The sequence below is a fragment of the Arvicola amphibius genome, chromosome 18 (genome assembly GCF_903992535.2).
Source record: "Arvicola amphibius chromosome 18, mArvAmp1.2, whole genome shotgun sequence".
Classification (NCBI taxonomy): Eukaryota; Metazoa; Chordata; class Mammalia; order Rodentia; family Cricetidae; genus Arvicola; species Arvicola amphibius.
In genome coordinates, this window is record NC_052064.1 from 27,795,797 (window position 1) to 27,819,973 (window position 24,177).

General features: G+C 43.8%; 1 protein-coding gene across 1 annotated transcript in view; it reads right to left on the minus strand.

Moving 5' to 3' along the window:
- Dnah7 (dynein axonemal heavy chain 7) overlaps nucleotides 1–24,177 on the minus strand; it is a 218,972-nt gene that overhangs the window by 32,608 nt on the left and 162,187 nt on the right. The window contains exons 52-59 of the mRNA XM_038315400.1: nucleotides 22,371–22,497; nucleotides 20,742–20,936; nucleotides 19,564–19,656; nucleotides 11,585–11,761; nucleotides 9,463–9,624; nucleotides 7,815–8,015; nucleotides 2,942–3,103; nucleotides 313–498 (exon numbers count right to left, since the gene is read on the minus strand). Coding sequence (XP_038171328.1) covers nucleotides 313–498; nucleotides 2,942–3,103; nucleotides 7,815–8,015; nucleotides 9,463–9,624; nucleotides 11,585–11,761; nucleotides 19,564–19,656; nucleotides 20,742–20,936; nucleotides 22,371–22,497 — 1,303 coding nt within the window. The remainder of the gene's footprint in view (nucleotides 1–312; nucleotides 499–2,941; nucleotides 3,104–7,814; nucleotides 8,016–9,462; nucleotides 9,625–11,584; nucleotides 11,762–19,563; nucleotides 19,657–20,741; nucleotides 20,937–22,370; nucleotides 22,498–24,177) is intronic.

A 24,177-nucleotide genomic window follows, 5' to 3' on the forward strand; every position in this document is an offset into this window, starting at 1 on the left:
ACTAAAAGTGCCCGATATAAATGTCAATTATCACTGCTCACATTTTATGACCCCCATCATGTATATATTCATTCTAACTGGGACAAGGTCTTTTTACGATGACAGAATTTCAGGTCATTAAGAAACGATCCCACATCGCAGTGAACAGGGGACTCCTAACTCCCTTTGCACACTGTGTGTGCGCTATTCCTCCATAATTTAGAAAAACAAGAGGAGGCTGGACAATAAGATTAGAAAGGTTGGTGATGCAGCAGGGAAATCTAGAGTTTCATGTTCCCCTGCTTCCAGTTCTCTTAGAGGGGGAGTGCTTACGTCACCAGGAGGAGGAACAAAATAGATGCCACTCGAGTCAAATTTGTAGTCTGCATTTTCAACCAACTCTGTGCAGAAGAACTTGTTGAGAATGCTGCGCAGCGTGCGCCGGTCCCAATCGTCAGTCACTCGGCCTCCGTAGTTGCATTCCCCGGTCATGTACCGCAGAGCGTCATAAGGCAGCTCCTAAGGTGGAGAGAGTGGTCACCAGCCGGTCAGGAACACCACACGGTGTGGGATGGGGGCTGTGTTTGGCTACCAACATCAAGCTAAGGATCTTCCTAAAGGTTCACAATAACATAATCTCCTCTATACTTTCTTGCTAATTACTGCAGTTGCCCCCAGGACCCTTCTCTTCTTGTTCTAGTGCATTCAGCTGGGGCTGAGACTAAAACTCCTGGATTCTGTGGTGACTTATTTATTATTCAAAAACATAATTTGAATGGATACTAACTTTAAAATACTAGTGAGGGTCTTAATTGTTGCATATACTTATTAACATTTGTTTGGAAATACGGTTTCTCCTCCTCTCCTCATTGCTAAATATCTAAATCATGTCATGGGTACCGTATGTCTGCCATATTCCCTATTGTAGTTCAAGTCTTCTCATCGCCTGCCTGGTCTCCCAGCTTACTTTTCTGTGGCTCCCATTTGGTGACTGAAAAGGGTTAGAAGCTCAGCATCAAGGCAATGGGGGAGCATGTTTGCTCCTCTCATGCTCCAGGCTCTCTGGCTTTTGCTAACTCCACACATTTCTTGTCTTGTGACAGTTTAAATTCATTATGCGTCCTGCTTCACAAAGCTACAGAAAAACCCTGTCTTAAAAAACTAAAAAAACCAAACAAACAAAAAAAGAGGGGCTAGCTATTAGCAATTAGAGAACTGGGTGCTTTTACAGAGGACTCTGATCCCAGCATCTTAAACTGCAAACCCTTAATTGATTCTTCCATATACAAGAGTTGCCATGGTCACGGTGTCTCTCTCTTTACAGCCAAGAACAGTGACTAAGACAATTTTCCTCTCACGTTGACCACATTCCTCTCTGTACCTACTTTACTGAGAGTACTTTTATCACTAATGAATGTGAGATTTTGCCAAATGCTTTCTTCTATATCTACTGATAGGATCATGTATCTTAAATTCTCTTTAGTGATATAGTAGAGTTGATTTTTTAGGTGCTAACCCAAATTTGCCTACTTATATATTTTAATTAGCTCCTCACTGTAGACTGTATTTTAAGGTAGACTATATTATCCAGATAGTCACATTGCTATCTAGGAATGCTCCTCACTGGTTGTGTGTAATTATTTTAGCTCAGATACTTTCTCCTCCTGCATTGTATTTAATCTCTATATTAGCTCTATGCTTCTTGTAGGTGTTACGGTAAGAAGACAATTTATCAAGCTTATGATTCGTTTGAATTTTTCTTCCACTTGAGCCCGTCAGTGTTATTTACTTAGCTTCTTATTTGCTTTTATGGGAATAGAATTCAGCCCTCTCCATTTACAAGCCTAAATTAGAAGTCTGAAAGTTTGGTGGGGGGGGGGAGTTCTGTATTCTATTGATGATAGATTTAATCTAAGATAGCCAACTAAATTTGAACAGGATTCTGCCAAAATTCAGACATCTTGCTTTAGCTGGGGAAAGCTCCCTATTCTCACAGACACGTGTAGTAACTAGTTTTCAAAGTCTCAAACTTGTTTAAACCCAGTTGACAAGGTATAGAGAGCATCCTACCATTCCCAGTGTTGGATGTTCTGGAGAGAGGAAGAAAGAGGGCAAGTGAGGGGGATGAGAGAGGAATGGAAGGGAAGAGAAAGGCAGGGGAGGGAGGAAGGGAGGCAGGAAGCAGGAGAGGGAGGAAGAGTATTCCAGAGACCACTCGTGAGGCCTGCCTGGCCTACAGAGTAAGTTTAAGACTAGCCTGGGAAAGGAGATCAAATGGTGCCTCATGGGGGAGAGAAAGGAAAAGAAAAAAAGCCATTGGTGTGGTGATGGATGCCCTCAATCCCAGTTCCTGGTAGGCTGAGGCAGGAGAATTGCTGTGAGTTCCAGGCCAATCAGGGCCACATATTGAGACTCTGTCTCAAAATGGAAACAACAAAAGCCCCAGAGAGAATGAGAATATGAAGGGTGGCGTGATCCCCATGTGAGGTCGGGCTCTCTGGCTCCTCCCGGAATTTACTCCTCTTTAAATGGTTTTAAGTGGTTTATTCCTAGACAGGCAGTCCCGGCTCAAAAGTCAAAATCTCCTCTCACAAAAACTGAATTCGTGTTCCAGAGAAGAAGAAACCTGGCCACCCTCTTGCCCCACCCCATTTCTATGCCTGGCTTGATTTAGTTCCTTCATAATAAATATAACCCCATTGCTTTTCAAATCTCCACAGGTGGCTATGTGTCTAAATAAATGATAACATCCGGGCTCTCTGGAGTTGAACCGGCATCTAACCACCCCCAAGCAGTTATCATTTCCTGTTATAATAAAGTACTACGAAAGAGGCTGCTGGGAACCACCCTGCAATTGGTTCTAGCAGAGCAGAATTAATCAGAAGTCCCTGCTCGCTGCGCCAACAGTTACAGCGTGATAAAGCGTGAGAAGGTGATGTCCTCGCTGAGATGTTTACGGTACCTCATACTGGTTCAGGAACATGTGCAGTTGCTGCACACTGATCCTTAGATCGGTCTCATTGAATTCGTAAGGAATATTCCACCCCAGGGGTCCGAATTTTCGTCTCTCTTGTACCAAAGCGTGAAAGAAACAGAGACCATAAAGCAGTTTCTTGAATTCATTCTGTAATGAGAAGATAATGTTCCATGACATTTTTTTTCTGTGAACGTTGCATTAGACTTGCTATATTGCTAAATCCATAGAACCAAATTCCTTCGCCTATAAATAATTCGAGGCTATTTCAACCCCCAAATAACTAAAACGCGAGTGTATTTCTACAGTACTTCAAACAAAACTCTGCCCACTGATGGTCAAGTCCAATGGGCACACAGATACCTACACTAGGGTTCTAGGAGACAGAGCAAGGTCATCCGATTTAAATTTTATAGGATTTTTTGGGAGGAGGGCTTATTTCCAGTCGAAGCAACACAACATGAGAATTATGGATTCTATGTATAGCCCCAGACCATGGTGGAGGAATTTCCAAGTAGATAACTGAAGGAAACGGGCAGTTCTAAAGCCTTCAAGATCACCGAGAGCCAACAACAGAGCTTGAGTTTCTCAGAAAAAGCAACTCTCTGCTGGCCGTCTGCTTGTATCCTTCCCTTCTTCTCTGGTGAACGGCACAGGGAGGTAGCCATCCTCACTAGCCAGGAAGGAATGGGCCATCAGGGTTGACACAACAGCGGGGGATTGTGGGAAGATGCTAAACTCAAACCCGGAAAGAGCAGTCCACTGCCACAGGGCAGAAGATGCAGAGGGAAATGCCAGGCTCGCAGCCAGCAGTGCGTCAGGCAGGTGGGAACCACGGGGAGCAGGGGGATACTGGGGAAGGCAACCTGTGCCGTGTGGTGAGGGGGCCTCACAGGAGAGCCTGTCTGAAGGGCTCACTGGAGAGCCAAAAACAGAAAAGGCCAGACGAGGGGGGGGGGGGGGACAGGCAGGGGAAGAGGGAGTCTGCTGCCTTAAACTCATGCCCAGACCAAAAAGTTCCCCAACTGAGATCAGAAACATCTGCCCTTTCCTGTCTCAGAGCCCACTCTGAAGTGGATGGTACCAACAGCTACCAGCTGCGTCTCAGGATACCAGCTCCATCTGCTTTCCCTAGACAGTGTGGAACCTGCCAACCAGGGACACCCGGTTAGAGCTTGGAGAATCCAAAGCCCACAGTTTTAATAACAACAAAACTGTAATTAACATATTGTATTGGACCTCCCAATTTCTGAATCTGGCTCTCCTTGCAACTGAACATAACTATAGGCTATTTCATTATTTAATAAAACCCATTTAAAAAAAAATCACAGGGAGGCCTAAATTTTATCCCACAGCAGAATAAGTTTCCTTCATAGAATAAACTTAAAAGAGAGAAGGGGAAACAAGGAGAAAATTACAAAGTTAAGCAAAGCAGAAAGAGAACAAAAGGAAGATGTTTGACAAAAGAGAGGTAGCATAGATTTAACTAAAGAAATTGAAAAAACATGTTCGTATAACGCAATTATTTCACACATATATTGAATTGTTAATCAAGTTAACAGGTAATTGTTGGAAGCCAGATATCTCGATGTAAAACAAAAGACAAACAAATGTGGATTCAAGAGAGACAAGGAAGACCATGGCAGATGCTGTGAAGCCGGGAGTACTGTATGTCCGGTACATATTCTTTACTACTAGAGCATGTGTATGAGATACACATGTATTGGTATGTCTCTAGGTAGGGTCTCTGCATATAGCCCTGGCTATCCTGAAATGAACTCACTCTGTAGACCAGGCTGGCCTCAAATTCACAGGGCTCTGCCTGCCTCTGCCTCCACAGTGCTGGGATTACAGGTGTGCACCACCACACCCAGCTATGTGTCAATATTTTCAAGTACCAAGAAACTCCTTTAATATTCACTGTGGTCTCCAATACCATTCCCCACTCGGAAGGAGCAGGACTCTTCAGATAAATGACTGGCCAGGTACATGTTGAGCCTGGAATGCCCTAAACCAGAAGGCGAGAGTTGTGAACCCAGAATTCCTAAAGCTGGGGCCTGAAATACGCACAGAAACCAGTTGAATGCAAATCCCATTGACAAAATTTGGAACAATTTGAGTATAAAATTCTTGATTAATGAATTGGAAATCACTGGGGTCAAATCAGTAATTTCTAGGTCCATGCCAACATCATATAAACACACGGGGAGAAGGAGCCACCTCTTATGAGGAGTTAAGTGCCAAGCATCAAAAGTTCTGAGCATTGCAACTGGGGATTAGCTACTCAGGACCAACTCAGTGAGGTAAGAACGTGAACTGCATACTAAGTATTGATGTAGCCTTGAATAGCCCCCCAACATGACAGAGGAAAGGCAAGCAATCATTAGACCGTGGAAGAATTAATCAATGCCTTTTTGAACGGTCAAAATTAGTTTCATTCACTGAGGACACTTAATAATTTGACAGATAATAAAAAAAAAAGCTGAATGTAATCATTAGAGAATGTCACCCAGATTCTGAATGGGGGATATCCCACATTAAAACAGTATCAGGAAGTACATTCTTCAGGAAAGCTGCTGCCGTAAGGCAAGAAGGGCTAAGGGAGCCTCGGGTTAAAGGCGGCAGAGTCCTGAGAGTGAGTTCAGAAGTGCAGGACTTGCCAGCCGTACACACAGCACCCCTGGACAAAGCGGAAACAGCGTAAGGAGAGGAGGACGTGATGCTGTACCTTAGGTGATGCCCCCGCAGACAAGGAAATGGCGCTACTAGCTGACAGCATTGAAATACGCTAGACACTGGCATGACAGTTACATTTACAAAAGCAACAGTAGTACCGTGGAAAGTTAATGTCCCCATTCCTAAAACATCTACAAATGTGGCCAACTTGAGACCCAGGAGAGCTGTGAACATGACCCAACACAAAGCTGAAATGTTCTGAGGGAAATTTGACTACTGGTTTGCAGATATGAATTCTGTACTCGACAACATTGTGTCTTATTGACAAAAGGAATATCAAGAGGTTGGACATTCTTGGAAGTATTTAAGGATGAGGGGTCATGCTGTGTGTGTGTGTGTGTGTGTGCGTGTGTGCACAGATGTACACACGCATCTACATGTAGTCAGCCTTCTGTCTTCTGCCTGTTCTGCATGTATGAATTTAATCAACCTCAGATTAAAATATTTTTTAATTGTGCTGCTACCGAATATGTACAGTTTTCTTATACCTTGAATAAGAAAACTGACAAACATTTATGTAGCATTCACCTTCTATTATATGTTTCTAGTTAGCTAGAAATCTAGAAATTAGTTAAGCTAGCATACCGGAAGACATATGTAAGTTATAGGCTAAGGCCATACCACTTTATATGAAGCTTGCACATCTATGCGCTTGAGTATCTGAGGGAAGTTCTAAATTATAAACAATCCTCCATGGATGTTGAGGGATGACTTAGTACACAAACACACACACAACACACACAACACACAAAGAGACAGAGATAAAGAAACAGAGAGACAGAGACAGAGAAAGACACAGACAAGACACAGAGAGACTAATGTATATATATATACATATGTATATAAATATATTAATGTATTTGGAGGGGAAACACAAAATAACAAATTAAATGGTGCAAAAAATTAACGGTAAGTAAATATGGAGAAGGACATAGGTTGTTCCTTTTACTATTTTAAAATTTCAATTTTCCTATAGATATAAAACCATTTCCAAATAAATAATTTCCAAATAATGCAAAGCTGTAAAGTGCTGTTATGGGATTTAATGAGATTTTTATGTTGCGTTGGAGCCATGCTTCCTATTGCCTCTACCTCTAGAAAGTGAGTACCAGAAGAAAGGGAAGGGTGCGCTTTCAAATGGGGCTCTGTGCAGCCTGTCACATGGACAGATGTCCTTACTACCTGCGTGGGAGTCCCCAGCTCTCACCACGCCTCATCAGTGCAGAAGCCAGCCAGACACAAGTCTTGGGGGATCAGGACAAGGGTGACTCACTTCTAAATGTATATGTGAATTCCTTCCTTCCTTCCTTCCTTCCTTCCTTCCTTCCTTCCTTCCTTCCTTCCTTCCTTCCTCCCTTCCTTCCTCCCTTCCTTTTTTTCTCTCTCTCGGTCTCTGTCTCTCTTCTTCCTTTCTTTCTTTTATATGTGTCCAAACTTTTGCTTAGTGAAAGTAGTTTCAGTGCTTTCTACTGATGTGCACGTAAGTAATGTTCGTACATCAAGACAGTACGCTTTTGAGTGTTGAAACTTATCAAGGTTCATAGTGTCTCATACAAAAGAGCCCTTCCATTTTTAATTACAGCGAAACACCACGAAACAATTTTAGGTCACTGCCATTCAGACAGAATTCTAATCATGAACACAGTGGGTGTTTTCCCAGCCTGCCTGGTGGCTCCGGAAAAGACCCTTATGAGCCTCGTCAATCGAGGGGGAAAATCATTTTGGCTCTCATTATGGCTATATGGAGGAAATGTTTTTTATGTTTTAATTTGGAGAGATGGTTCCAGATAGGAAAGGGCTCAGTTCATATCCTGGAACAAGTTCTCGAGCCTTGAAGATTGGCGCTGGGAATGGCTTACAGCTGACTTTCTCAACAGAAGCCTACATTATTGATGGTACCCCATAATATCTCAGCTGAGCAGACGTGGAGCCGGTGGTAAAATTAAAATGAAATATTAATAAAATTGACTTCAGCACAGTCAATAATCAGCAATGAAAACCAACTGTGCTGCAGAGCGGGAGGCCTGCTTAATTTGTAGCTTCACTCTGTGCACACAGCCCCGACCACCGGGGCCCACTTGAACCGCTTTACGGGGCTAAGGGGCAGGACTTAGCCATCACTAACAGGCTTTTTGCAGCTGCTAAAGAATTCAGGGTCAGAGATCGGGTCCATGAGGTATGATCGGATGATATTAGCCCGCAATCCTTTCGGGGCTTCGTTGGTCATTTTCACTCCATTCTGCAGGACCGACACGGGGAAATTCGGAGAAGGGTAACTCGTCAGCCAGATTCGGAAATCCGGGTGCGTGGTCTCTGGGCTTAACTCCTGCGAGCAAACAAAGCAGAAGGGAAAGTGTGAGTGAGTCTGAGGGATCGCCTCAGTGCACCTGAGAGACAGTCTGGAAAGAGAAACAGTCACAGAACAGAGATGGAATTGTTGTGATTGAAGCGAGAACTCAGAATCACCACACTTCACTGAGAAGGCCCAGAGCATAGTCATCCTCCTGATAAAATTAATTCACATGACTATACAGACTACAGAGGTGCTACGTAGTTCAGAGCTGGCCCAAAGACTAAAGCCTTCTTAAAATGTTCATGTCTGCACTGAGACTTCCGAAATATTTACAAAAATAATCCTTTGCTCGGGGCTAGATTAAAACTAACCCCCTCCTCCTGCCACAGCCAGATTTGGGAGTAAGCAATGCAGTCAGACAAATCAATACTACACCAAGCTAGAACCATTTGTTTAGGAGCCAAGGGTATTTCAAAGGGTACGAGCTGGTGTGTCCTGTAGGGACCATATCTACCACTCTTAGCTGCCTTAGGTCTGAGGCTGGAGGTCACAGAACCTTCCATTAGCAGGGCGATGTGAAGGCATAGGAATAACTACTGTGGGCCTGGTCACTGCTGTAAAATGTAGGGTTCACTACCATCTTTGGGCCTGTTCCTCCAGGCCGAGGACATTCTGACCCACTGAAGAGGCCCTCCACTCTCTAAAGGTGTCTGGCTGTGTGTGAGGTTCTCAGCATGAGCCCGTGGTGTAGCTGCAATGTTAACCTGCAGCCTGTCCAATGAGGGAACAGAAACGAGGCCCTTGGGTGGGATGGCTATCCACAGTCAGACAGGGAGGAACACTCGTGGGTGGGATGGGTAGTCACAGTTAGACGGGGAGGAGCACTCATGGGTGGGATGGATACCAACAGATGGGGAGGAGCACTTGGGGTGGGATAGATAGCAACAGTTAGTCAGGGAGGAGCACTCGTGGGTGGGATGGGTATCAACAGTTAGATGGGGAAGTGCACTCGTGGGTGGGGTGGGTATCAACAGACAGGGAGGTGCACTCGTGGGTGGTGTGTGTATCGACAGATGGGGGGGCACTCGTGGGCGGGGTGTGTATCGACAGACGGGGGGGGGAGGAGCACTCGTGGGCGGGGTGTGTATCAACAGACAGGGGTGGGGAGGAGCACTCGTGGGCGGGGTGTGTATCAACAGACGGGAGGGGGGGCGGGAGCACTCGTGGGCGGGGTGTGTATCGACAGACGGGGGGGGGGGGGGGGGGGGGGAGGAGCACTCGTGGGCGGGGTGTGTATCAACAGACAGGGGTGGGGAGGAGCACTCGTGGGCGGGGTGTGTATCAACAGACGGGAGGGGGGGCGGGAGCACTCGTGGGCGGGGTGTGTATCGACAGACGGGGGTGGGGAGGAGCACTCATGGGCGGGGTGTGTATCGACAGACGGAGGTGCACTCTAGTAAACATATATCTGCATCTTTACCTCACACACTTTCTCGAGCGTTGGCATCCAAGAGGTGGCAAGATGACAGTTTTGGAGAACCACCCATGTTCCATCCTTGACAGCTTTTTCTAACATCTTCATAGCAATGGGCCCTTGGCCTTGGCCAAGGGAGAGAGAGCTCAGTTTTGAGCCCCCATAGCCCTGTGTGCAAGAACAACAATGCCACTTAGTGTCATACATTGGTTCAGACAGATGTGACCTGAACATACTGACCAACACTTAGTGTCATACATTGGTTCAGACAGATGTGACCTGAACATACTGACCAACACTTAGTGTCATACATTGGTTCAGACAGATGTGACCTGAACATACTGACCAACACTTAGTGTCATACATTGGTTCAGACAGATGTGACCTGAACATACTGACCAACACTTAGATGTCATACATTGGTTCAGACAGATGTGACCTGAACATACTGACCAACACTTAGATGTCATAGTGCAGGGATGATCACGCGAATAAGAGAAAAATTCTCTAAGTTTTTTTGACTGTTGATGTAAGATATAGAAAATAAAAGCATTAGAAAGATTTTTAATATAGGAGTATACGAAAGGGCACAGCTGTCACTTAGCGACCTTTAAAACAATTTTTTTGTTAATTGAGTGGCAAAATGAAATATGTATGGGCCAATTAACTCGTCCTGTCACCTTGAGTGAATGTGCCAGTCACTTTGGATTCTGAAAAAATTAGGAGAACAAAAGCATTAACCACTGACTCCCAGTCAACAGCTTCCTTAGGAAACTCTGAGAATCTTTCCCCAGCTCATTTGTGGCTTCCTGATCTCCTCATTTTGAGGGCAGTTGTCACTAGGCTTCCAGGAAGAGGCCTCCAGCAGCGGCCGGAGCAGAGGGAGACCTGGGTCACTCATTGCTTGCAGTCACGGAAGGATACTGGAGCATGGTAAGAAAAGCCCCGTGGAAGATGGACACCCTGAGCTATCCCCCCTACTTCCACGATGGATCCAACACTACGTGTCTTACCTGATTCCCAACACACTCTGCCCCAGCTCAATGACTCAAGAAATGCCTCAAGTCATTTCTCCACAGGCCACCTGGGATGACCTTAGGAATCAATGGCCCTGCTCCTTTGCTACTTGAAGTCTCCTTCTTTTTAATCATGGCATCCATAGCCCAGCACTTCCATGACAAGCAGTGAGGGCTGTATCAGACAGCCACAGCACTCCTACAGAAGCCTGGTTTTTCAAGTAGAGAGCAGCCCGACAGAAGCTACTTTAATCTTAAAGTGACGTGTCTTTCATGGAGCTACCCGCTCTGGGCTTTTGTATCCCTCACTGTGAAATGGAGCTACCGTGATTTATCTCAAAGTCTTCTGTAAGATTTCCAAGAGGAAACATAAATAACATTCACCACCAACATTCACGTGGGGGCACAATCTTCATGAAATGTTCATGTTGGTGTTAGAAACTACAACGGTGTTTGCACAAAAAGCAATTTAAATTATACCAAAATGAGGAGAACCAACTCAGAAAGTCACAGCCGCCTGCTCACTACTTTCTTCTAGACAGTGTGGCAGAAGAACATTTATTATAAATAACGGGAACATGATTTTAAATCTCTTATAAGTGTAGGTAATTAAACATACTGTACTGGCAAAGGGGCTATATAGCTGTATAGCTGTATAGCTGTATAGCTCTGGAGAGTCAAAGAGGCCCCCTTGGAGGTGAGGAAGAGGGGCAAGAACAGATGGTTCACCCTGGAGTAACTGTGTGGACTTTAATGAAACCAACCAAGCTCATGTACTGGCCTAAAAGCTGTGGAGAAAAAAAAAAAAAAAGCCCAGGCTGGTCCTGAACTCATGACCCTCCTGCCTTCATCTCCTCTAGTAAATCCTACGGCGTGCGCCACCACTACCAGAAACTCCTGGTTTTAGTTTCACAAGTTGTCTAAGGAGCGACTTTTAATGTAAGTGCTGCCGTCAAGTGCCATTTTCCCGGGACTCTGGCAAGTTTCAGAATCCCACGCCCTTCCTACAGTGGAGAGACAATTTTAAGCTTTCTCTCATCCTCTAAGACTTGAGTCATAGCACAAAGGAAGGCAACAGCGTCGGCTGGCTTCATCTGCTCTGAGGTGCCTACCTGGTCGTCCGCGAATTTCAGAAGAGCCGCCATGGGATCCGCCCCAGGAGAGAGGACGAAGATGAGCGGCGCGCAGCAATTACTGTCCCCAAACGCCTTGGACAAGTCAAAGGGGGGCGGCTCGATGAAAGCGCGCCCCAGCTTCTTGATTATGAATTCCTGCAGCATGGGGATCACCTAAAAGCGACAAGAGCACATTTGAGAGAATCGCCCGGATCCTCTGGGTTAAGAACGAAACAGTGGCTGGGTTGGGAAGCGCCAGCCTGTGACCTCAGCACTGGGGAAGCCTGAGGAAGGAAGTTGACAAGTTCAAAGCCAGGCCGGGCTACATCCGAGAGCCTGCCTCCAGACCAAACAAACCAGACTCTGGATATAAAGATGAGGTTTTAAAAGGGGATCCAGGGCATTACTGGGACATAAATTCCTTTCAGAAAAACAATTACAGATGATTTAAATAGTCACTAATGATTAATATGACCTGCCAAATTTAAAGACACTTTCATTTTTAAAAAAAATAAGTATCCTGCCGGGCGGTGGTGGCGCACGCCTTTAATCCCAGCACTCGGGAGGCAGAGGCAGGCGGATCTCTGTGAGTTCGAGGCCAGCCTGGTCTACAAGAGCTAGTTCCAGGACAGGCTCCAAAGCCACAGAGAAACCCTGTCTCGAAAAATCAAAAAAAAAAAAAATGTTGCAGTACTGAGATGCCAATCTACTCCTTCAGAGCCACCTTTGACATAGCTTCTTTAGAGAAACATGCTTTTATTTCACATACACTTGTAGGTTTTGAAATGCACATTCCCTTTGATAGAAATTTACAGCTACAGATGTTCATACAGCTAACATCATACATATAATTTATTCCATTACCCAGTTTGTGTCTTGAGCAGTAGCTACCGAATGCACCTTTAACCCTGCTCTGAAATACTGATGTCTGCTCAAATTTTGAAGTCACAAACTTGCTCTGTTTCTTCTTCATCTTCTTCTCAGAGACTAATCGGTCCCGCCACACAGAGTGCCGTGAGCGCGCCTGGAAGAGCTTAGTTATCACAGAAGGTTGGTGGCAAGGCAAACACACCACCTGCAGAATGGAGCACGGGCTACCTCAGAGGAAGGAGCAATGCAAAGTGTCTGTGAAGGCCCAACAGCCCAGCAGAATGGCTGCCGATGGGACTACACGCACACACAGCAGCACCCCAGCCTAGGGGAGCAATTCCACGGGCCTGGAACACCCCTCAACTTGGTGCAAACCGTGGGAGCAATTTGCCAATGCCCAATGTCTAAGAAAGGCGCTACCCTCAGGAAACAGTTACAGTAGCTCCAAACACCAGTTGGGTGTTCTCGGCAACATCTGTTTGAAAAGATTTGTAAGCAAAAATCACCCGCGTGTCACAATGCTTTTGAAAAGTCTGCCAAATGTGTGTGTGTTCCTGTGCATATGTGTGGCTAGGAACTGAGAGGCAATGGAGACATAGCCAGGTCCAGATTAGACTATGTATGTATGTATGTATGTATGTATGTATGTATGTATGTATGTGGGTGTGTTGTGGGGGTGGGTGTGCATGAGCCATAGTGAGTTACAGGTCAACTTGCATGCGTTCTCTTCTCCTAGAATGTGGGTTCTGGGCCTCTAACTCAGTCATTAGGCTTAAAGTACCTTTACCCACGGAGTCATCTTGCTGGCCCAAATTAGACTTTTTAATCTCTATCCAATACTTTCGTAGACTCATGTAAATGCAAAGGTATGGAGGAGTGAAACGCACACCTATAGGTACTTAATCAAAGCAGGTGTGGTGGCACATACCTATTCCAGCATTCCAGAGGCTGAGGCAGGAGCATCTTGGGGTTGGGGTCAGCCTCGCCTGTGTAGTGAGACTCTCAAATGGCAAACAATCAAAGTATTATAACCAGGACCTACCCAGCAAGGCGGTGATACTGTTCATTCAGATTCAATATCTACTAAATCAGCAAACAGAAACTATCAAGATTTCTATGAGCATAAGATGCTAATTCCAGAAATTCTAAACAACAACAAAATCTAAGAATAAATTCACACACACACACACACACACACACATTTATTTTTAGATAGTGTCATGCTTCAGCTAATTTGAACTATCACAAATGTCAAATGCTGAAATACCACAAATATCCTCATTTCCCATCCTGGGTCTTACTTTCCTCTTTCTCTCTACCATTCTTTTCACAAAGGGATTTTTTCCTCATCAGATTAAAACAACCACAAAACATCACACTTATTCAACAGAATATTTCTCCCAAAGTCAGTTTTAACCTCTCCCCAAAGTTATCGTTTCCCAAATAAAATGACAAGTACAGGGAATTTGCTGTTTCCTAAGAGTCTGTGAGGGCAGGACGCACCGGTTTACCTGCATGGGTGGACACTGCTGTCCCTAGGGCCATTCCTTTATCTGGTATTAGCTGTTAGCTCTGGGGGCCCAGTTAGGAATGTGAGTATTGCCCTGTGGCCCTGTGGCCCCAGGGCAAGAGGAGATAAATCCCACAGTTGCCCTTCCCGTATTGCAACTGCACGGAACTTGCTCACTTCCCAGCACCCCAGCACGACGAGGCTAGAACTAGATCAGGCTTGCAGGCTGACGTCTGCAACAGCAATCTGATCATTCCAGCATTAAGTCTGCCAAATGAATTCTGTCAGCAGCAAATACCCTAGCCTTCTCGAAGGCCAGGGTGGAGCCTGAGGTTTTTCTATGCATGCCTTTCCAATCAGTGCAAATTCCTCCAGGATTTATTTGAGGTCAGAGACGTTTATGAACTCACACCTGACAAGTTTCTTATTGGAAGTTGATGAATTTGCTTTTCGTTTACATTTTGGAATGACAGAGCTGCAGCTGGAAGCTCTTCAGTTTATAAATCTAAATGGACTCCAAACACTGCACACCCCAGTACATTTTCACTTGCTATCTCTCTTCTGCCAGTGAGATACTAGAACTATTCAATTTGAAGGGAACTATGGGCTCATCTCATTTTCCTACTGGTGACTTAGCAAGAATCTTTCCAATTTCTCCACACTACAGCATTAGAAAGCCTGGCAACCACAGCTTCCGAGCAGTACGTATGAGGGTAGGGTTTCAAGAGAACAAAATGGGAAGGGGTCCATCTCCCACAACTTCCCAAAAACAACTCCCCAAAAATTAACCTGAGTTAACAACTCCATCTAGTAACCCCCTTGGGGAGTATAAAACTATTAGAACTATTAAATTTCATGTGCCAGGATCTAGAAAAAGACACTGGACACCGTTAGGTGGTGTATAGGTTGTGCCCAATCACTGGGCCACCATCCAAGGTACCCACGGGAGTCAGGACTCCAGGCAAGATACCTGGATACTAGGTGAACTTCAGACATGAAAACCAGGCCAAAATGGGTTTAAGTACCTCTTTGTATTTGCAACTATGGTTTCAGATTGTGTAGAGGTTTTTATATCCAAATCGGGAACACAGAAACCATTACAAAAATTAGTCTCCCCAATTTGATTCCATTAATAATGGAAAGTAACAATGGGTTGGTTTTCTAGCCCAAATCTCTCAAGTTACTGGCTAAGATTTTAGGAAAAACATGGAAATTACACTGTGCCTACACACCTCTGAGCTCAGAAAAGAGAAAGGATGACCTGAACCCTAAAGGAAAATAACCAAATTAAGAGACACTGGTTAGTTTTCCTAGTATGTATGTATGTGTATATGTATGTATGTATGCATGTATGTGTATGTATGTATATAAAACTTTTAGCTAGAGATAGGGAAGAAATGAAATGCATACATTACTAGCTTAGATATTATTCCCCTATGGCATTGTTCCTCTCTTCCCAGGCTAATGCCATTCTTCCCCAGGAAGCCACCCTTTTAGAGGCAGACTAGTCAAATATCACCACACAATATATTGTTGCAGAATATTTGTTTCCATTGTAAGGATGTGTCTCTGCCTAAGGAGCTTTTTGAAGAGGCCCTGCTGTACAGTTGAACACTTGGGCAGCAGGCGCTGGGTACAGACTCCTCCTGCGGGTGGACACAACAAATCCCCAGAACTGGGGCAGGTAGATGTTGTTCTGGGCAGGTACCCATTGGCATGAGGCTAGGCCCTCATGGAGCCAAAGGGGGTGGAGCCAGCTGCCAGCATCACTCCGTGGGGGTAGCCTAGCAATTTAAGATTTGTCTCTCCCACATTTGGTGGATGTTTGTTATTGTTTAGAGGGGTTGGTCGTAAGCATTATTGGCCATGGTCAAGGAGAAAACTGAACAAAGGAGATTTGATTCAGAGATTTCATTCTAAAAAGAAAGGGGGAGATATAGAAATGATAGGCTAAAATGGTAGATTATTGAATCTACTTTCAAACTAAAAAAGCAATTACTAGTCTCAAATATTTTACATTGGTATAGATTTTTATATATTAATATAAATGTAAGGCTATTTTTGCAATATTGTATATATGTTTCTATTCTTGTTTTAAGGTATTTTGCCTATGCAGCTCATTTTTAAAAAGTAATATAAAGCTTTAGTCCTTGAAAGCTATTTAGGATAATAAAGAAAAACAAGTTACTAGTTAGTCATCTATAACAATCAAACTTATAGTCATGTTAGGTATGTTTTCAAGGTCACACAGAGATATATTTTAAGTAGATAGATGGTCATTAAAACACTTTAGAGACCTATAGAATGTGCCATTTAAAATGTTTTATTGATATAGACATTTGCTCCTGGCAGCCCCAATTTACTTCAAAAAAAGAATGATGGACATTGAAGAACCTCCATATAGAGTTTGCTTTCATTTGTGGCAAGGTTAGCCATTGGGCAAGAAGCTGCCCTTCCCTTGACTGCTGACAGTGTGCTGTCCAAACTGAACAAGCAGGACACAAAAGAAGGTGACTGCCTAACTTTGTCAAGACAGGTTAGGACAGTCCTACAAAATTCTTGCTTTATAGAAACAGTCGTTTCTATAGTTTTGGAAGTTGTTTACTCCACACTTCCTGTCTTCTCAGGTAATATTTCACCTTTCTCGGGTCTCTGATGAGATTAAAGACTAGATAGCTATACCGTTTTCTTTGTTACCAAATTAAAAAAAAAAACTTACATAAGAAATGTAAGGTTTATGAGGTTGAGAAACACAAAAGCTTAAGTTGTTTTAAAGTCTAAAAGGATATTTTTAGGCTAGTAATACAAGTTATGTTAAAAATTGGTTTAAGTATAAAACTTTGGACTCACCAAGATAGGATAGATAATAGATTGTGTTCTCCACATTTGCCAAATACAAATGAACTAGACATTGTGAATATAATTCTTACTTGATAATTGTTCTTACTGTATATAGTTTTACTATGCTAGAGCTAAAACCTTTCCTTTTTAGTTAGACAAAAGGGGATATATTGCAGAATATTTATACTACAAAGAAGAGCCTCTGCCAAAGGAGCCTTCTGGTCAGTTTTTAAAAAAGAGCTGAATGGCCAATAGCTAGGCAGGAGAGGATGGCGGGACTTCTGGGGAAAGAGAGAAACTGAGAGGGAAGAAGACATGGTAGACTATAGATTAATAAAAGCAGGTTAATTTAAGTTATGACAGTTAAAGGGACCAGCCTAAGCTAATGGTCTAACTTTGTATAATTAATAAGAAGTCTCTGTTGTTATTTGTGAGCTGGTGGCCAACAGGAAAAAAAAAAACAAACCATGCTCAGGATATAGTTTTCAGAATCACCAACTCACCACTAAAGCTTTGAGATCCTGGAAACACTAAGTGTTAAGAGCACAAAGCGTCCGGATGAAACAGCAGCATTTAACAATTATTTTTACACTAAAGACATGGGTGTGGTTGTGTAGTGACCGATTAATTGCATCACTTAAATGGAAAGTGGCCGCAGTTGTGAATGATTTCCAAACTGCAGGGGCTCAACACATAGAAGCTGATTTCTTGACTCTGCGGGGTCATCTGTGATCCCAGCAATCTCCAGGTGTGGGCAGCAACCAAGCCTCAGGGCCCTCAAACCTCAGCACAGGAGTCTGTGGTTTTGACAGCGGGAAGCGTCTTGGACAACCGCCCAGTGGCAGCTCAATAAATACATTCAACTAGCCAAGTCAGGTCTGTGCCTGCTATCTCCACTTTAAACGCACATCAAAGGAGAAGAGAACTGAGATATTGGTAAGTATCAGTTTGTAACTTGTCTCACTAATCCAAGGGAATGGAAAATACTAGAAGAAAATTTTGAATAGACATGAAAAGGTTGTAAGCCAGAGACTAAGGTGTGGGCAGAGCAGTGTGATGTGAAGTCTACTGTGACTGGAAAACAAACAGAACAATCCATCGGCCGAAAGAAAAACACCCCTCCACAAAACACCTCAGCCTACGTAACTCCCACCTTCAAAAAGAAAGAGAATACGGAAAGCAATATTTGATCTATGGTTTAATCTGTCTTCAGATTACAGTGTCAAATGTCAAAGACACAAAGCTGCCGAAGAAGATGGCAGCTGATGCTGCCATAGCTAGGAAGGGCTCATTAGCCACATTTAGTGACAGGAGCAAGGCCCACGAAGGAAGCATTACAAGCATGTCCACTTTCTCCTTCTTTAAGTGGGAAGGAGAATCCTGAAGCTTCCCACTAAAGTTTCTCTGAAAAGTTCTTTTTTTAAGCGTCATCAAAGGAGGCATTTATTTATTTATTTTTTTAAATATGAGCTTGTAACTTTTTTTTAAGATTTATTTATTTATTACATATACAACATTCTGCCTCCATTTATGCCCGCACCACCAGAAGAGGGCAACAGATCTCATTACAGATGGTTGTGAGCCACCATGTGGTTGCTGGGAATTGAACTCAGGACCTCAGGAAGAGCAGCCTGTGCTCTTAACCACTGAGCCATCTCTCCATCCCCCAAGGGGGCATTTAATTAGGTTCACCAACATCAAACAAGGGTCATTTTACTTCCCAGAGAACAGGGCAGAATTGTGACTTTAATAAACCATAGATGTTTCATGTAGTAGGCTACTTCCTTTATTAAAACATGTTAAAACATATTCTACAGTTGTTCTATATGAAGATAAATCTGATACAAACTGGACTGCATTCCAACTAAAACATGTGGGCAGGCCTCTGTGCCAAAGACATCTGGGCCTGGCTGAGCCCCGCAAGGCATGTCCCTGCCCCAGATTATCCCCGACACATGCATAGAAAATACTTTTATATATTACGTTCACCATTTAAATTCTGCTTTTACCTGGGGGAAGAGTTGGAATATAGGCATTTTCTTTGGAAAAAAAAAATCCAAATTGTGGACACCTTGAGTTTTGAAGGAATTAATTTGTTTTTAACAAGGGGTAGTTATGGTAGCTCCTTAACGTACTTAACAACAGCTTACTGCTCACACTCTTCGACATCTCTGAGGATATCTGTCAACAAACCTGGGCAAATTCATGTTCTACAGACTGTAGGCCTGACATTAATAAATATTAAAATGTGCTGAAATGGCGGGTTTGCTGCTTTGCTGGCTGAATATTTATATTAACAGGAGTTAAAATAACAGTACCGGTATCACCCTTGGTGTCAACAATGACTGAAATCTTAACACAGCCCGTATATGGTCTGTGTGTGTGTGTGTGTGTGTGTGTGTGTGTACAAATATAAACCTGCACTTAGAGAAAATGCTCTAGATGTTCTGAAATATAAACCTGAAGTTAATGTCATTGACAAGTCTCACTACGTTATGAAATAAAAATGGGGCTACAGCAGGAAAAGAGAAGTCTGTGAGGCAGAGGAACCATCACACAGAATAGTCACTAAAAACCTAACACTAAAAATGCATGCTGTTAGCTACTAATCCAGATGGTTTAAGTAAATATAGAAACATTTTGGGAAGTCAAATTATTGCTGCAGTTCCTCCACCCCCCGGGTGTCTGAGGAAATGTTTGACTGGGCTGTGCACAGAGGGGCAGAGTGAGAGCCGCCCTCCAAGCCCCACCTTACCTTGTCTGGCCGCAAACAGCGAATGATGAGCATCCTTTGGAAGTCATTGGTTTTATTCTCCCACTCTTCTGGGAAGATCTCATGGTGTGGCTCCTAAGATTATAGGAAGTCAGTCAGCGTCGGAGATCATCTCTGAAAACACTATTAGTTTACAAATAATCATATTCGTGAGGGAGACATATGAGTCGTGAAAACCGAACATTAGTGCCAATGTTATTTAAGGCGTGGGAAAATAAATGTCAATGTGTATACCTTTGAAATTTCAGAACGAGCTATGTGGTTTCTCTCCATGGCTCAACACAATGAATGCAGTTGTCATTTTAAATTGAAAAGAAATACTCACTAAAAGATGCTTCTAGGAATTACTGTCATCAGCAGCAAGGGCAGATCCAGAGCAGACTCATTCCAAAGGAATGAATTCGGTCTCACCATCAGGGGACAGGCAGCCAAGAGCAAAGATGGTTGGCCCTGCTGCCAGCCCCTCCCCCACCCCAGTGCAGCCGCCTACCTAACCCTGGTTTAGCTACAACTGTCTCTATGGAGAGCAGCTAGCTACCTACTGTATTCAAGAAGAGTAAAGATGGCAAGAGCAGAAACAACGGAGCAGAAAACAGTAACTGGGAACTGGAAAAAAATTTTAGCCTTTATGCCAAAGTAAAGCCGGAAAATGTAAGAAATGCTACCTCTCTTAAAAAGGGAAACAAACTGCTTTATGGCATGTGTTAACTTTCAGGATCTAATTAGAAAGTCGGGGCTTCATAAAAACTGTTTTTGAAATGCCAGCTTTCCCCGTTCCTCCAATTATAAAAGTATTCGTGAGCTCATATTCCACATTCAGAAAATCTAAACAGTTGGTAAAATTTTAGTTCATCTCCTATAATGATTGCTCCAATCTAAGTGGAAATGGAAAAGAAACACTTGCTGATGAAATTCAGCAAAATATTTCTAAAGGTCATGTGGCTTAAGTCTTCATATCTCTGGAGTTTGGGTAGAATTAGAAACAGAACCATTGTCTTAGACAGTGAAGGATAAAAGGAGCCAAACTTTGTATTTTAACCACTGACTGGTTGCTGAAGGCTATGAAACCTTGCTTGTGCACAAAGATAAAGATGTGCTTTGTGACATTGTTGTCTTCTTCATTTAAAAGCTTTGGAGGAGCGGAAAGGGTGAACACATACCAAGCTGTCGTACACTTTTTTCCACCCATCCTTCAGGCGCATGAACTCCCTGCGAATGGTCTTGAAGGCCGGCAGGTCGTCCAGGCGGCAGACCTCGTCCCAGGACTTCTGAGGAAGCCACGTGCAAGGGTTGGTGTAAGGGTTGTCCAGCCCAATGCCACCGGTGAGCAGAAATCTCCACTCTGCCTTGTTGATCTGCAGAAGAGACACACCATGGAGAGTCACAGAAACTCTTCCTGGTGAGTTTACAGCCACGGCAGAGCAGTGGGGTCCTTTCAGAGTCTCGTGAAATCCCACGCCTGTTATGGCTGTCTATGGAGTCACGAAAAATCCGAGTATCCGAGTACCAATTAGGAGCAGTTAAAAACGTAGCTCCACTTAAATAGCTACCTTTCAATCATTTTATCTAGAATTAATAGCTTAAAAATTAAGGCCAGAATAAATTCTACTTGAATAACAGATGTTCCTCAAAAATGGTTGCTTATAGTCCCAAATATTGACTCTGAAAATTCACAGAAAGGTGGGGTAGCAAAAATCCGCCATATTTCCATTTATTCTCTATAAAATATAGGGAGTTACTATGAAGTATGTACAAGAAATATACTGAAAAATAATAAATATTTTCCCCAATTCCATCAAGATATGACCATATGAAACTTTACCAATCTTAAAAACAAATACATGAAGAGACTATGATGTTTCTTAAATAAATAATAAATAAATAAATAAATAAATAAATAAAGTACTTCCTATCTTTTAGATAAAGAGATTTAAAATTAGGTTACATTTGCATGCAATCATTAAAGTCAAATGGTTAGATTTGAGTAATTTCCTTGAAAATGAGAATAAATTATTTAGTAACATTAAATGTTAAATGCATGGCCACGTGAGAATCCAATAGAAACAAGTTGTTTTTTTTTAACACGGGATACAGCTACATAGCTCAGGCTGTCCTCAGATTCGCTGCACAGCCCAGACTGCGCTCAGACTCACAATCCCCTTGCCGTAGCTGCCCAAGTGTGGGGATTACAGCTGTGCACTACACCAGATTCTTAAACTGAAACACGTAAAAGTCTGCATGACGGTAACACACTCCAGTCTGAAATTTATACTTTACTACTGTGAAAATCAGCCTGGCCATGTCTTGCTTTGTTTCTGTTCTTCGTCATATGCATATATACATATATATGCATACGTCCCCATACAGATTAGCAAAGTAATAAATCAATGCTATCACGATAGTGTTGCCTAGCTAGACAAGCAGCGTCCATCAGGTCTGGAGGACCCTGGAGATGGGCTTCTTGCTCACAATAAACTTTAGAGCCCACCTTCAATGTTACCCATCCTGGGAAAGCTATTCCACCTGATGATAAGAATTATTTCTACCTCTGACCGGGTTAGAGCATGATCGTCTAACCGGCCCCAGAGACTAGAGCATCATGCACCCTGACCTCCTCCCCCAATAGTTAATATACTTGGGTCTAGAGTGTGAGCCCTCTGCGTTGATTCTTAAGTTGCATTATCAAGATGCAGGGACACGCAGACACTGACATCACGTCATGGCACATCCCTAAGACTGTCTTCCTGTACCACGAGCATCTGTGTCCTACAGACGGGACCCTCACTAACCGCATTGTCGTGTAGCAGCAGGTTCACGGTGAGGCAGAAGGAGAACAGCATCTTGTCCTTCTCAAAGAGCGAGCGGCAGATGTTGACGTAGAGCGAGTACGTGAAGTGATCCTTCAGGATCTGAAGCCTGAGGACCAACAGTATAGACTGTTAGACGTCTGTTCTCATCCAAACAGTCAAAGACCTTCACTCCATACCATCATACACCGGTCAGAATGGCTAAGATCAAAAACACTGATGACAGCTTATGCTGGAGAGGGAAGTGCGGTAAAGGGAACGCTCCTCCAATGCTGGTGGGAATGCAAACTTGTACAGCCACTTTGGAAATCAGTATGTTGGTTTCTCAGGAAATTGGATATCGATCTACCTAGAGACCCAGCTATACCACGCTTGGGTATATACCCAAAGGATGTCCTAACATACCACGAGGACACTTGCTCAACTATGTTAATAGCAGCATTATCCGTAATAGCCAGAACCTGGAAACAACCTAGATGCCCCTCAACTGAAGAATGGCTAAAGAAAATGTGGTACATTTATGCAATGGAGTATTATTCAGCTGTTTAAAACAATGGCATGAAATTTTCAGGCAAGTGGACAGAATTAAAAAAAAAAAAAAGTCATCCTTAGTGAGGTAATCCAGGCCCAAAAAGAAAAATATGGAATACACTTACTTATAAGTGGATATTAGATAATCATGCTACAATTCACAGACCCAGAGAGGCTGAGTAACAAGGAGGGAACAATGGGAGAACACATGGAGCTAAGCAGGAGAGATCTTACGGACGGACTGGGGGCAGCGGGGATGAGAACATAAGGGGTCTGATTGGGGTGCGGGGGGAGAGAACTGAAAGAGATGACTGGAAAAGGAGGCATTATGGACTCAGGTAGAAGCCCGGCACAAAGGAAACCCAGGAACCTATGGGGTGACCCCAGCTAAGACTCCCGGCAGTAGTGGATATGTAGCCTGAACTGGCCATCTCCGGTGACCAGGCAAGACTCCCAGCCGAGGGATTGGGAAACCAACCCAGCCACCAAACCTTTCGCCTCCAATCTGCCCTGCCTATGGGATGGTCTGGAGTACGGCTGGTGCAGAGATTGTGGGAGTGGCCAACCAATGACTGGTCCCCTGGAAACCCGTGTTAAGAGAGTGAGCCCACCCTGATACTGCTTGGAGGGCCAGGACCCAGAGGCTGGATGGCCCCGAGACCTAGGATGGAATCAAACATGAGATGGCCCCGAGACCAAACATGACTGGAGGGAAAAGAATGTCATGTCACGAAGCCTAACAATATTCGGCTCTACTCATAGATTGGTGACTACCCAAATTGTCATCAGAGAGCCTTCATCTGGTATCTGATGCACAGCCAAACATTATCCCGAGCTCAGGGAATCCTGCTGAAGAGAGGGAGAAAGGATTGTACAAGAGCATCACAAGAAAACCCACAGAACCAACTAACCTGGGCTCATAGGCGCTTGCAGAGACTGAACCAACAATCAGGGAGCCTGCATGGGACCGACGTAGGCCCTCTACATATATGTGACACTAGTGTAGCATGGTTTACTAGTGAGACTCCTCACAATAAAAGCAGGGCCTGTCCCTATTTGGTTGGCTTTTGGGACCCTATTCCTCATACTGGGTCACCTTACCCAGCCTTATTACAAGGAGAGGTACTTAGTCTTCTAGCAACTTGATATGCCATGCTTTGTTGATACCCCTGGGAGGCTGGTACCTCTCTGAACAGAAACAGAGGAGGAGTGGATGGGGGAAGAAGAGAAGAAGGGAGGGATAGGAGGAGAGAAGGGA